At 46.1% G+C, this 15,124-nt stretch overlaps 1 protein-coding gene across 3 annotated transcripts in view; it reads left to right on the top strand.

The window, feature by feature from the left end:
• The window catches only part of STAT1 (signal transducer and activator of transcription 1), a 997,040-nt gene that overhangs the window by 44,668 nt on the left and 937,248 nt on the right, over window positions 1-15,124 (top strand). For all 3 annotated transcript variants that reach the window (XM_069983571.1, XM_069983569.1, XM_069983570.1), the window contains exon 2: window positions 6,534-6,662. In XM_069983571.1, the coding sequence (XP_069839672.1) occupies window positions 6,535-6,662 (128 nt within the window). In that variant the 5' untranslated portion in view covers window position 6,534. The remainder of the gene's footprint in view (window positions 1-6,533; window positions 6,663-15,124) is intronic.

Below are 15,124 nucleotides of genomic sequence, written 5' to 3'. Positions count from 1 at the left end.
ACCTGTACTACTACCACACCCCTTATCTATACCTGTACTACTTACTACTACTACTACACCCCTCATCTATACCTGTACTACTACTACTACACCCCTCGTCTATACCTGTACTACTACTACTACACCCCTCATCTATACCTGTACTACTACTACTACACCCCTCATCTATACCTGTACTACTACTACTACACCCCTCATCTATACCTGTACTACTACTACTACTACACCCCTCATCTATACCTGTACTAATACCACACCACTCATCTATACCTGTACTACTACTGCACCCCTCATCTATACCTGTACTACTACTACACCCCTCATCTATACCTGTACTACTACTACTACTGCACCCCCTCATCCTATACCAGTACACTACTACACCCCTCATCTATACCTGTACTACTACTACACCCCTCATCTATACCTGTACTACTACTACACCCCTCATCTATACCTGTACTACTACTATTACACCCCTCATCTATACCTCCACTACTACACCCCTTATCCACTATACCTCCACTACTACACCCTACCTAGATGGAGGCACAAAGAAGATCTCCTATACAATATGGGGCACAGAGTACATAGAGCACATATTTGGGAAAACTACTTATATGGGGCACACAATGGGCTTGTCTACTACATGGGGGCACAGGGGGAGCACTGTTATAGTGGAAAGCAATATAGTTGTCTCAAACATCATTAAAATTGTATCTGACGCTGCAGGGAGAAAAATGTTCTGTTTATTTAGCAAAAAGAAGAAAAAAAATCGAGATTTAAATCGAGAATCGTCCAAAATTTTTTAAAAATCGAGATTTTATTTTTTGGCCAAATCGCCCAGCCCTACTTTGAAGGGTGCAATTTTTACGGTGAAGGGATTTATGGGGGTAACAAACATACAGGCCCCACAAATCCACTTCAGAACTGAACTGGTCCCTAATAAAATCAGAATTAAAAATTTTCCTGAAAATGTAAAAAATCGCTGCAAAATTTTGAAACCCTCTAACATCCTAACAAGTAAAAGGACGTTCACCAAATGACGTCACCATAAAGTAGACATGTTGTAGATGTTGCAGTAATAATTAGTTTATGTGGTATAGCTATTTTTCTCAGAAAAAGAGAATTTTGAATATAAAGGATTGTAAATTTTTTAAATTTTTGTGCAAATGTGTTTGTTTGTTTTTTACAAAAATCTACTGAGCGTATCAACCAAAGTTTACCATAAACTTAAAGAGGAATATGTCACGAAAAAACTATCTCAGAATAACCACGATAGTTAAAAGCATCGCAGAGTTATAACTACATAAAGAGAGACAGGTCAGATTTGAAAAATTGGCACTGGGCATTAAGGCCAAAACAGGCTGAAGAGGCAAGGGGTTAAAGGGGTACTCCGGCACTGATGAAAAAAAAAAAATCATAAACATAATTTTTTACATTTACCATCCCTCTGGAGTCTGTCTCCATTTGAATTTTACGCTGTTTGCAAGTCCCTGAAGCTCCAGTTGGTGTCTTCATCTTTTCTTCACATCCTGGTTTGGGCTTTGTCATGATGCACGGCTTACATCTTGTTCAGCCAATCAGAGCTGAGCAACCTGAGTCATCTGACAGTGAGGCTGGCCTAACAGAACTTAGACCCGTCTCCATCTTGATGATGTCATTGTCACAAGATGTCAACAGTCATTAGATCAGAATGAGTTTACTTCACTTCCTGGTGGGGGATTGAGGGGGGAAAAGATAGGCGACTGAAGCATATTACAAAGTTATATAACTTTGTAATGTGTTTTAATTACTGGAAAAAAGCTTTTCGCTGGAGTACCCCTTTACTACTGCATCAAGGCTTTACTTCCTGGATAAAATGGTGATGTCATGATCCCACTCTCCGAGCTGTGCGGCCTGTCGGGTCGTGACATCACATCACCATTTTATCCAGGAAGTGAAGCCTTGGTGCATTAGTAAGTGCAGGGACAAAATACACTTTATGAGCATTTCACGTAGTGTATATTGGTGATTTGTATGACTTTTGGGGGGCTGTACAATACTTTAATAAAAATTTCCGCTGCTCTATAATACTTAACCTGTCCACACTCCTGATATTCTCCTGTGCTCTGTATGCGTCCCATTACTGCACATTGTGGCGTCAAAGCGGCCTGTCTGAGCTGACAGGCCACTCAGCCAATCACCGGTTGTGGTAATGATGTCCGTGCAGCCCAGACCTTTTGGGCTGTATAATAGGTCTAATAAATGAGTTCCTATCTAGCAGATCGGCACTCGTTTACAGTCTTTATCGGGCCTTCATCGGCCCGTGTGATAGGACCCTAACTCAGTTGTGTTACGGGTGTTACGGCATAACAAGGGAAATACCAAAGCCACTTCTACAGACAGCTGTTTCGGGATATTGCCCCTCATCAATGTTGAGTGGGATTCTGGCTAGTGGGGGCAATGAAGACCAGTAGAGCAGCAAAACACAACAATCACTGAGCTCGGAGATCAACAAAAAAATTTCAGTGGAGTACCCATTCAAGAGTCTTCACTGATACGTTGCCCCCTTGCCATGTCGCAATACTCGCAATTGAGTTAGATTTTCTCGCAAAAGAGGGCCACTCTGGTGTTTCCCTATTTGTGTCCAAATACTCGCAACCGAGTAGGACCTAAGGGGCTACATATTAGGGTGGTTTGGTGATCTCCACACTAGGAGGCACCTCATAGCAAAGGGTTTTCTTCCCAGGAGGGATATCTGGCTATTCCCTTGTTTTGAGACTAGTGACTGAGGCTCCATGAAACCCTTTCTTTGCATGTTCTAATTTTTTAGAAGGCAATGTATTAGTTGACACTCTTGAATGGGTACTCCATTGATTTTTTTATTTTTTTTGTGCTGATCTCCCTGAGCTCAGGCATTGTTGTGACTTGCTGGGCTATACTTTATATGTAGCCAGCCATTACACAAATCTCCAGTCACCACATGTGTAGATAGCAGCAAGTATGAAGGCAGTGTATATATACTTATTCTATTGGCCTAACGGCCTATCTAGCAGCTAATACTATGGCAGTGTATCTCTATAGCACATATGTCTTAATGGGGAACTCCGGATAAGAAAAACTTGTTTTGTATTAAAAGTAGATTAAAAGTTATATAGATGTGTCTATATAATGTATTACCATACCTGTACGGTTCTGCCACACTGGTAGCTGATAGAAATCCAGAAAGTGAAGAAAAATGGCCTCTGTGCCAATCCACATTGTCTCCTGCTCCCACTGTTCTCCCACCTTAGGAGACAAATATTCCATGCCTCTGTCTCACATTGTGTGTGTTTGCTGAGATCAGGCTGATGGTGCAGACAGGGAGCAGGGCGTGATGTCACAGGAGGCTTGTCTGGATAACCCAATCCCCTGAGTGATTCCCCATCTCTGACCAGCTAGAAGCAGGTGTTGCACTGATTTCTCTGATTGTGCAGAAGTGTGCAGTGAAATTAGGGCTGTGTTCACACATGTTGGAGTTTCATTGCAGTACTGCAGGGTATTCACAAAAATTATGCAGTAACACAAGTAAATGATACTAAACGGCCTTATTGTGGGGCTCAACTTCAAAGATAAAAGATGCTTGATCATAATATGTGCGTGGAAATGAAAAGAAAAAAAAAAAATCAAAAAGTTCTTTATTCCAATATCAGCGTTACAGGTAGAGAATACAGCGCTGTGTGGGTGGGACAACAATGAAATGATAAAGTACTGCAAATAATTCAGTAACACAATGAAATTGCAATGTGTGAACACAGCCTAGATGTTCTACAGTAGATTTGGGTGGGGAATGTGCAAGGTGGGTGACTGTGATTAACAGCTGTGGGAAAGCATTGCATTCTGGAACTTGTAGTCCTGTGTACAACTGCTCAACCAGGAAGTGCAGAAACACAAAACAGAACAAAACCACCCAAAACAAATGGATTTTTGGTAGTTTCAAAACTGGAATAGATAGGTAAGTAATGCGCTATGCTTCTGCAGAAGTTTCATTTTTTTAACCTTTACCTGGAGTTCACCAGGCAATGGCAATAGCAGTGTACTGTAAATATCAGTAGTTCGATTGCAAAACCCTGCGTACATGGCAGCTATCTGAAAAGCAATATTAAAGTGCTGGTGCTGTTATGTTTTACACATAGTCCCATGTTGTTGTCTTTGAAGTCTGTTCCACTCTGCTTCAGGTGTCGGGAGCTGGATCCAGTCTTGGGAAACTTCTTCTGGTTTCACAGGACTGGATCCAGCTTTTCCCGGCAGGTGTGAGTCTATGGCACTGTCTAAAGCCTTATTCACACGTTTGTAGTGCGCGTGTAATTGCAGACTGCACTATGGTGATGCATCCATAGTTGCCCACAGTGCATGAGCCTCTACATGGATAGTACACTAATCACATCCCTGTGACAATTATGGACGTGTAAACGGTGCTGTTGACATATATGGGTACATAGTGCACTTATGGACCGCATTTCTGATGTGTGAATGAGGCTTTACTTCTATAGACACAGAGGGGCTAGAAAAGTGCATGGCTGCCTCCAATCTCATTGTAATCATTGGTCAGGGTCTGAACACTAATTCCAGAAAGATAAAAACTTTTCCCGTGTCTCTGCTCTAACCAAGTCTAAACGATTGCGTGAGCCAAGCTCCTTCGGTTAAGGGCTTATTCCCACGTTCCATGAAACACTGAACCCACAGATAGGGAAACCCTGTAAGGAAGTCTTTCCCCTGCCCGGCATAACGTATCAATATCATGCCAGGAGCGGGGAAAGTGTTTCAATCTTTGTGGTACTGTAATAAAGCAATGCAGTATTGGGCTATGTTTACACTATGTAAAGATACCGGCCGTTCCATGACCTGGCTGGGTCACAGAACGGCCGGTCTTTGCCCAGATCATCCCGGCCAGTACTTAAAGTACCGGCCGGATGATCTTTCTAACCTCAGTGTTCTGATGCGGGTGCATCAGCGCACGGCCGCATCAGAACTTCACATAGCACACCGGAGCCGCTCGCTTCATTTTGTGAACTGATGGGTCTTTCTGCGGCCGCAATTCACTGAATTGTGGCCCCAGAAAACTTACGTCAGTTATTTGTGGGTCCGCATGGGATCCCGGCCGGAGCGTATATGATGTGTATACGCTCTGGCCGGGATCCCATAGAAAGTAAGGCATTGTCCCAACCTGCACAAAGTACGGCCGTTGTTGCCGATGGCAACAATGGCCGCACTTAGTGTGAACATAGCCTTGTAATGAAATAATTAGTAACCGCAATTAAATCTATTTACATTGCATTTTAATTGCGTTACTGCATGTGTGAACACAGCCTGAGAGAGATTTGCGGCTGATAACTATGAATTTACCAGCTGCACAAAAGTTTGCAAATGATTATCAGCTGATTGCTGGCCCTTAATGGCTATGGTCACATATAGCATTTAATTAGTGATAATAAACACTATTTTGATAAGTGATAAAATTGTGCAATTTGCGATAAAATATCAATATTTTTGCCATAATTCCTTCAATCGTGGCAAAAATATAGATATTTTACTGGGAACGTGGCATTAATCATTAAAGGAGAAGTCCGGAGAAAATTTTTATTAAAGAATTGTATTGCCCCCCCAAAGTTATACAAATCACCAATATACTTACTATGGGACATTCCTGCGCTTACTACTGCATCAAGGCTTCACTTCCTGTATAAAATGGTGTTGTCACGACCCGACTCCCAGAGCTGTGCGGGCTATGGCTGCTGGAGAGGATGATGGCAGAGGGACACTGAGCATCCCTCTGCCATCATCCTGTGACTGGGACTGAAAACATTCTGGTTCCATACAGACTCTAAGACCATGTATAACACTCAAATATGCAGAGCTGTGAAACACAAAGATATATAGATAGATATATAGTATATCAGTCAATTGGTCAGGTTACCAAGTCAATAGACAGTTAACCCAGCACCCAGAGAGGAGTCTGTTCACAGAGACCCATTCTGTACCTGTACATCATGGTTCATCTAGGGGTTAAATAATACCAAGCAGACATCTTATAAACCGTGAAGTATTTTGTACTGAGTACATTAGAAAATAGTTTAACTTTTTACTGTACCTAACCATTAAAGGAAAGGACTGAAATGGTTTAGTGGAGCAGTGTGTAAAGCTCCTGAGCAGCCCACAGCACATACCGGTCCCCGGCTGCAGTAGAAGCTTTATAAAAAAGAATAAGTTTTATTACCCGGGCGCGTGTGCATGTCATGATTGACATGCCTCTCTGCATGTTAATCATACCCTCCGAACACGCTGACAGGCAGAGCCCTAACTGAACATTTTTTTGTTTTCATATTCCCATGTTCCCTCAGTTGCTACAAAGTGTTTATAGATAGAGATATGTATATATTTATAATACACTAATTTATTTCTATATATGTATATAGATCCATTTCTAAGAAAAAAATTTATTCTAGTACTAGTAAGACTTGATGACATCTCAGTTTTGTAATTGCTGTGTGTTTCATATTATACATGTTTAGGATGGCTCAGTGGTATGAATTACAGCAAATTGATACCAAATTCTTGGAACAAGTTCACCAGTTATACGATGACAACTTTCCCATGGAGATACGTCAGTTCTTAGCACAATGGCTTGAAGCACAAGATTGGTAAGAATAATCAATGTATTTTGTTAGTTTCTCAGGGTTGAATTAATCATATGCCGGGGTCATTGGATGTGGAGGGACCACTGTAATTTTTAATTTTCAAGTTTTAAAAACAACTTCTTGCTCTTTGATTTAAATGCAACAGGAAGGCACCTAACGTACAGTGCTGCCACTACTGTTAAGGTAGTAATAAACTGAAGAAAAACGTACAGATTTTCCTGACGTGTGAATGGGCCTAAGTTTCAGACTACTTGATAAATCCAGGCCAATTTTTGTGCAAATTTTTAAAAAAGGCATATGTCTGTACCAGAGCCTGCACACTCCTTAAAACACAACAGGGGGGATTTATGATAGACTTACTCTGTTACGTCCTCCTCTCCATCTTTGAAGAAGTAGGTAGAGAGTGGCATAAAAGGGGTGTGGTGACAATATAGGGATGAATACAGTGCAGTTACATGCAGTGACTCACTGATGTCTTTCCTGATTAGAGTTGCTCACTTTTTTCCTTTCTACTCCATCTGGCTTGTCCATCATGAAGGCTTCTCCCGGCCACAACTTGTTTTTGTAGGATCTGACAGACAAACGTTTTAGGCTCCTCCTCCAACATCACCCTCGCCTCTATACAAAGTCCCTATCTGTACTGCTAATCACTGTAATAGTGCTCACTTTGTGCTGCCATGTAGTAGTTATGCCATTGAATATTAGTTATTATATTAGCTATACGAGGGACCATATAGTAAAAAGCCCCCATTTGTTCCCATATTTGTGTGCCCATATAGAAGTTGAGCCTCTTCAGTTTAACAATTAGTCCTTATAATATAGTTTTAAGACCCTCCCCAACCTTTTTGTGCCCCATCCTGGAGTTAGTTCACTATGTGCCCCTATACAGTAGTTAGATCTCCTATGTGACCTTCTATAGATGTTAAAGAAGCATTCCATGTGTTTTTTTTTGTTTTACTACTTCCCCAGCCGCAGACTGACATCTATACTTATTGTTGCTGATCGGTGTACCCCAGTGAGGCTTCATTCCGATGGTAGGGCTTCACTCAGATCCTGTCCATGTGACCATATGTTCACAGTCTGCCCTGCAGCTCTGGAGGCTGGAAGTCAGACTCTCCAATACATCTCTGAGATGCATTGGTGACCCTTATTACGGCCTTCAAAAGGGCAGGAGAATCAGAAGAGCCATGACGTCACTGCAGGCGGGATGCGAGCAGAGCTGTACTACCGTAGTTAAGCCGCAGGACACCGATTAGCAATGGTAAATATACGTGTTAGTGTGCTGCCGGGGGAATTTAAAAAAATAAAATAAAAAAAATTTAATGCTTCTTTATTCTCACTGCATGCCCATGCTGCCCCCATATGTTGACCAATGAAGACAAAAAAAACACATCGCCTCACAAGGCACTTCACTGCAGCGCCTTTCCTTCCCAACAAGCCTCCGCTGCATGAAGCAGTGATGCAAAATGGAGCAATGTTAGGCAGCGTGGGGCAATTAGGATAGTTTCTCCTAATAGTAGAGTATATATGTAACCATCATCTCGCTGGGTATGCATAAAGAGCTGCTGTGTAGTTTAGCTTAAAGCGGCTCTGTACCCACAATCTGCCCTCCTCAGACCACTTGTACCTTCTTATAGCTGCTTTTAATCCAAGATCTGTCTTTGGGTCCGTTCGGCAGGTGATGCAGTTATTGTCCTAAAAACAACCAGAGTGTCTAGAGTGTCTATACCCTAACCTTGCACCGCCTCTCCATCCCTCCTCCCCGCCCTCTTCACCATTAGGAATGGCCCTGGGCAGGACTTCTCCTATTCCTCACTTGTCTGAACACTGCACAAGTGCCTAAACGATCCAGCCCATGTGCCGTGCTCACACAGGTGAGGAATAGGAGAATACCTGCCTGGAGCATTCCAAATGATGAGTAGAGCGGGGAAGAGGGACAGAGCGGGGGTGCCAGCCCTAATGCACAGCCACTTAAGGCCACGCCAGTTTGACACAGGGCTGCAAGTTTAAAAGTTGTTTTTTAGGACAATAACTGCATCACCTGCCGAACGGACCCCAGGATAGATCTTGGATTAAAAGCAGCTATCCAAAGTTAAAAGCGGTTTGGGGAGGGCAGATTGTGGGTACAGAGTCGCTTTAAAGTCACCCCTATTTTTTCTTTTAAATCAACTGGTTCCAGAAAGTGCCAGAGATTTGTAATATACTTCTGTTAAAAAATCTCAATTCTTCAAGTACTTTTCAGCTGCTGTATGTCCTGCAGGAAGTGGTATTCTTTCCTGTCTGGAGGGCAGGAGAGGGTTTCTATTGGAGATTTGCTACTGCAATTACATGGACAGAGGTGTCAGTAGAGAGCACTGTGTAAGACTGGAAAGAATACACCACTTCTTGCGGGACATACAGCAGCTGATAAGTACTGAAAAGGGTGAGGTTTTTTTTTAACAAGTAAATTACAAATCTCTGGCACTTAATCTAAAAGAAAAAAATTTTGGCAAACAACCCCTTTAACCTGTTAAAGGACAACTCCCACGAATTTTTTTTTTAGCTAATTTAACACACATTACAAAGTTATATAACTTTGTAATGTGGTTAAATAACCGGTCTGGCCCCCTTCCCCCACTTTCGGACCCCCTCCCCCCCCCCCCCTCCCCCGGAAGTTAAAGGATGTATACATTACCTATTACGATGGTCACAGTCCTCTTCTCCCGGGCGGCATCTGGTGACGACGACGTCAGAGCCAGGGGGCGGTCGGGGTCTTCTTCCTCCTCGGCGTCTTCATAGAAAGTGAATGGGATGGAAAAGGCTGCTGGTGCGCATTGGCTGGAGCGCATCACATGGCTTCCAGCTTGCTCAGCCCTGATTGGCTGAGGTTGCATCCCCAGGACCCGGAAGTCAGTGACATCGCTGGACAGCGGCGACGGAGAGGCGGATGGTGGGCGAATCGAGTGGCGATCGTCACCGGAGGGATGGTGACCTCTTCAACCTAAATCCACTGATCAAACGGCGCAGCCCCGGGGAAGCCGGTGTCGCGGTCCGTTTTTCGGACCGAGGTCTGGTTCCCGTGCACGGCGCCGTTCTATGCACCGGAACCGGACGGTGCTCAAGCACTGAAGGCCGGCCGAGCCGCCCCCAATGGAAGGGAGTCCCCTCCCCTGTATGATGCGGCTCCATTCATTCTAAGGGAGCCACTTCATACGGGGGAGTGAACTCCCACTGGGGGCGGCCCGGCCCGCCTACAGTGCTTGAGCACTGTCTGGTTCTGGTGCATAGAACGGCGCCGTGCACGGGAACCGGGCCTCGGTCCGAAAAAACGACCGCAGCACTGGCTTCCCCATCCCAGTGCCGTTTGATCAGTGGGTTTAGGTTAAAGAGGATGTACCTGGTGGTACATCCTCCACCCATAACGTACTGGTACGCGGGCCCTTTAAGAGTGCGCTGTGATTGGGGGAGATGGCCTGCTATAATACATAGCAGGCCATCTCATCCCTGCTATCGGCTGATCAGTTTAGATTAGCCAGTAACAGAGATCTTCAGCTTTCCGGGTCATCGGTGACCCCGTAAAACAATGGAGTGATGTCTTCTGGGTCTCACAGTGTCCTCTTCTTACCCGTCGTCTATCTAAGTTTTTTTTTGGCTCCCCGTCGTCTATCTTCAGCTTTTTCTGGCTTCTAGTGCTCTACTGCCCCCTAGCGGCTGATAAGTGTATATAATACACTCAGACAACAGACAACTAAAACAAGAAGGTAGTGGGGAAGCATTGAGCAACTATAGACAGAAGAATAGAATGTGTAAAACGCAAATAAAAGAAGCAAAAATAGCAACAGAAAGAAGGATAGCCACATAAAGTAAAACAAATCCCAAAATGTTCTTCACCTATATAAATAACAAAAGACTTAAAACCGAAAATGTTGGTCCCCTCAAAAATAATCTGGGTGTAATGGTGGAGGGGGAAGAGGAAAAGGCCAATCTACTAAATACATTCTTCTCTACTGTATTCACAGAGGAGAATCCCATAACAGACGATATGACTAGGGATAATGTTAATCCTCCCATAAATCTCACCTGCCTAACACAACAAGAAGTGGGGAAACGCCTTAAAAACATTAAAATCCATAAGTCACCGGGCCCAGAAGGTATCCATCCTAGAGTTTTGCAAGAATTAAATACTGTGTTGGACAGACCGTTATTCCTATTATTTAAAGATTCTATTACGACAGGGATTCTTCCACAGGACTGGCGCATAGCTAATGTGGTACCAATATTCAAGAAGGGGTCAAGGAGTGATCCTGGAAACTACAGGCCTGTAAGTCTAACATCTATAGTAGGTAAAGTATTTGAGGGGATTGTAAGAGATGCTATACTGGAGTATCTTAATGAAAATAATCTTATGACGCAGCACCAGCATGGATTTATGAGGGATCGGTCCTGTCAGACTAATCTGATCGGCTTCTATGAAGAGGTAAGTTATAGACTGGACCTGGGGGAGGCTGTGGATGTTGTGTATCTGGACTTTTCAAAGGCATTTGATACTGTGCCGCATGAAAGGTTGGTCTACAAAATGAGGATACTGGGACTCGGGGAAAACGTATGCAAATGAGAAGTAACTGGTTGTGTGATAGAAAACAGAGGGTGGTCATTGATGGAACATATTCAGATTGGGTTTTAGTTAGTAGTGGGGTACCACAGGGGTCAGTGTTGGGTCCACTTCTTTTTAATATTTTTATTAATGATCTTGTAGAGGGGCTACAGAGTAGAATCTCCATTTTTGCAGATGATACTAAACTGGGTAAAGTAATCAGTACAGAGGAGGATAATATCATATTACAGAGGGATTTGGAGAAGCTAGAGGCTTGGGCGGAGAAATGGCAAATGAATTTTAATGTGGATAAATGTAAAGTTATGCATTTGGGCCATAGAAATAATAAGTACAGTTATGTGCTAAATAATAAAACACTGGGTAAAACTACTTCCGAAAAGGACCTGGGGGTATTGGTGGACAGTAAACTCAACTTTAGTGATCAGTGCCAGGCAGCAGCTGCCAAGGCTAATAAAATAATGGGGTGCATCAAAAGAGGTATAGATGCTAAAGATGAGAACATAGTTTTGCCTCTTTATAAATCACTAGTCAGACCACGTATGGAATACTGTGTACAGTTTTGGGCACCGGTATATAAGAAGGACACAGCTGAACTAGAGCGGGTGCAGAGGAGGGCAACAAAGGTCATTAAGGGAATGGGTGGGTTACAGTACCAGGACAGGTTATCACGCTTGGGGTTATTTACGCTAGAAAAAAGACGTCTTAGGGGCGATCTGATCACAATGTACAAATATATGAATGGACAGTACAGAGATTTTTGTAGTGGTCTTTTTACTCCAAGGTCTGTAACAATGACAAGGGGGCATCCTCTACGTCTAGAGGAAAGAAGATTTCATCATCAGCATCGACGCGGGTTCTTTACTGTACGAGCGGTAAGACTGTGGAACTCTCTGCCACATGATGTTGTCATGGCTGATTCATTAAATAAGTTCAAGGGAGGCCTGGATGATTTTCTTGAAAAATATAATATTACAAGTTATGGGCATTAGATTTCTGGTGATACGTTGATCCGGGGATTGTTCTGGTTGCCATTGCAGTCGGGGGAGGGGGGGGGGGGGAGTTTCTCCCTGTGGTGGGGCGTTTGTCTTCTGCCCCATAGGGGTTTTTCGCCTTCCTGGATCAACACAGTAGGATTTTCCTAGGTTGAACCTGATGGACTCTTGTCTTCTTTCAACCTTATTTACTATGTTACTATGTTACTATCAGTAGCTTTAGGGTTGTAGGTAGTTTTTTTTTTTTTCTTTTACGTACCCTAGCGCTGCTCAGCATCGCACTGATCAGCAACTCCTCCTTTTCGGCATAGGGCCTCCCCCCCCTATATCCTACCGCAACTGTCTGCTGATAAGTGCTGCACATAAGATAGTAAAAAGTATGCCAATATCCCAAGTATCCCAATGTAAAATTGTAATATACTTTTGATATAGCAGACTAAAAACAAACTGTATACACAATGTAAAAACAACTTGAGGAGCGACAGAATTTCAACCCTACCTCACTAGCCAAAGACTTACCTAACATTCAATGCATTGCCTCCCCCAACCTCCTCCCCTCAGTATCGCATGCATCAATGCATAAATTGACAACTTGCTTCAAGTACAATGGTGAACATATACACTTTTTTTATAGTTATAAGAGCGCTATAAAATGCAGGTGCAATGAACAACTTCACCAATGGATCATGATGAACCCAGTAAAAGGAGGAAGAACTGTTCTGGCATAACCCTTCCCTACGTGTTCCACCAGTAGACTCATAATGAAGTCAGGTTCATACTGACATAGGGCTGGGCGGTATACCGTGAAAATACCGATACCGTCCCTGGCGTCGGTAAACCGACCTCAACTTTGCCAGGGCGGTATTTGCGGTATTTCTCCTCCTCCCCCTCAGCTCCCCAGTGTCCCCGCCCCCAACCTGCCTGGGATTCCAGCCAGGGCGCACATTTACTATTGAGGCAGGTGACCTCCCATCCCCTGCCCTGCAGCAGTCTGACATTTGGCAGCAGCCCATCGCCCCCCATCTCCTCTCACCCCGAACAGTGGCTGACCCGCTCCTCATACCTGGCACACAAGCGGCATTCCCGGCCGCCCCCGCCACTCACCCTCCGGAAGAGCCGACCGGCTCTTCATAACCAGCACTGAGTTCACACGCGGCCCTCCAGGCCGCACGCACCCGCAGGTTCCCGGTCTCTGGAGAAGGAGGTTGCAGGGACCGCGGGATCGTGTGATGGATGGCGTCGCTGTGGGTGGTGAAGCTGTATAGCGGGATCGGGGGTCTGCACTGCGCCCCCACATCCCACTATACAGCCCCAGCGCAGCGACGCCATCCATCACACGATCCCCCGGTCCCTGCAACCTCCTTCTCCAGAGACCGGGAACCTGCGGGTGCGTGCGGCCAGGAGGGCCGCGTGTGTACTCAGTGCTGGTTATGAAGAGCGGGTCGGCGACTGTCAGAAATGCCGCATTTGTGTCGGGTATGAGGAGCAGGTCAGCGACTGTTCGGGAGGGGGGGGGGTGAGAGGAGGTGGCAGCCATGAGGGCCAAGTGTGTGCCAGTGCTGTATCTTCTCCCTAGTGACAAGGGAGAAGATACAGTTTATATCACCCCCAGCTTCTGCCCCCCCCCCCCTTCTGCCTAGATCACCCCTAGCTTCTGCCCAGATTTCCCCCAGCTTCTGCCCCCCCCTTCTGCCTAGATCACCCCTAGCTTCTGCCCCCCCTTCTGCCCAGATCTCCCCCAGCTTCTGCCCCCCTTCTGCCTAGATCACCCCCAGCTTCTGCCCCCCCCTTCTGCCTAGATCTCCCCCAGCTTCTACCCCCCCTTCTGCCTAGATCACCCCAGCTTCTGCCCCCTGCTTCCGCCCAGATCACCCCAGCTTCTGCCCCCTGCTTCCGCCCAGATCACCCCAGCTTCTGCCCCCCCTTCTGCCTAGATCTCCCCCAGCTTCTGCCCCCCTTCTGCCTAGATCTCCCCCAGCTTCTGCCCCCCCTTCTGCCTAGATCTCCCCCAGCTTCTACCCCCCCCTTCTGCCTAGATCTCCCTTAGCTTCTGCCCCCCCCCTTCTGCCTAGATCTCCCCCAGCTTCTGCCCCCCCCCCCCCTTCGGCCTAGATCTCCCCCAGCTTCTGCCCCCCCCCTTCTGCCCAGATGCCCCCCCCTTCTGCCTAGATCTCCCCCAGCTTCTGCCCCCCCCTTCTGCCTAGATCTCCCCCAGCTTCCGCCTCCCCCCCTTCTGCCTAGATCACCCCCAGCTTCTGCCCCCTCCTTCTGCATAGATCACCCCCAGCTTCTGCCCCCCCCCTTCTGCCTAGATCACCCCCAGCCTCTGCCCCCTCCTTCTGCCCAGATCTCCCCCAGCTTCTTCTCCCCCAGCTTCTGCCTAGATCTCCCCCAGCTTCTACCCCCCCTTCTGCCTAGATCACCCCTAGCTTCTGCCCCCCCTTCTGCCCAGATCTCCCCCAGCTTCTGCCCCCCCTTCTGCCTAGATCACCCCCAGCTTCTGCCCCCCCCCTTCTGCCTAGATCTCCCCCAGCTTCTACCCCCCCTTCTGCCTAGATCACCCCAGCTTCTGCCCCCTGCTTCCGCCCAGATCACCCCAGCTTCTGCCCCCCCTTCTGCCTAGATCTCCCCCAGCTTCTGCCCCCCCCTTCTGCCTAGATCTCCCCCAGCTTCTGCCCCCCCTTCTGCCTAGATCTCCCCCAGCTCCTGCCCCCCCCTTCTGCCTAGATCTCCCCCAGCTCCTGCCCCCCCCTTCTGCCTAGATCTCCCCCAGCTTCTGCCCCCCCCTTCTGCCTAGATCTCCCCCAGCTTCTGCCCCCCCCCTTCTGCCTAGATCTCCCCCAGCTTCTGCCCCCCCCCTTCTGCCTAGATCTCCCCCA

Source organism: Dendropsophus ebraccatus, chromosome 9, assembly GCF_027789765.1.
Source record: "Dendropsophus ebraccatus isolate aDenEbr1 chromosome 9, aDenEbr1.pat, whole genome shotgun sequence".
In the NCBI taxonomy this organism is placed as follows: domain Eukaryota; kingdom Metazoa; phylum Chordata; class Amphibia; order Anura; family Hylidae; genus Dendropsophus; species Dendropsophus ebraccatus.
Note: the sequence above shows the minus strand (reverse complement) of the source record. Positions and strands in the feature narration are given on the sequence as shown.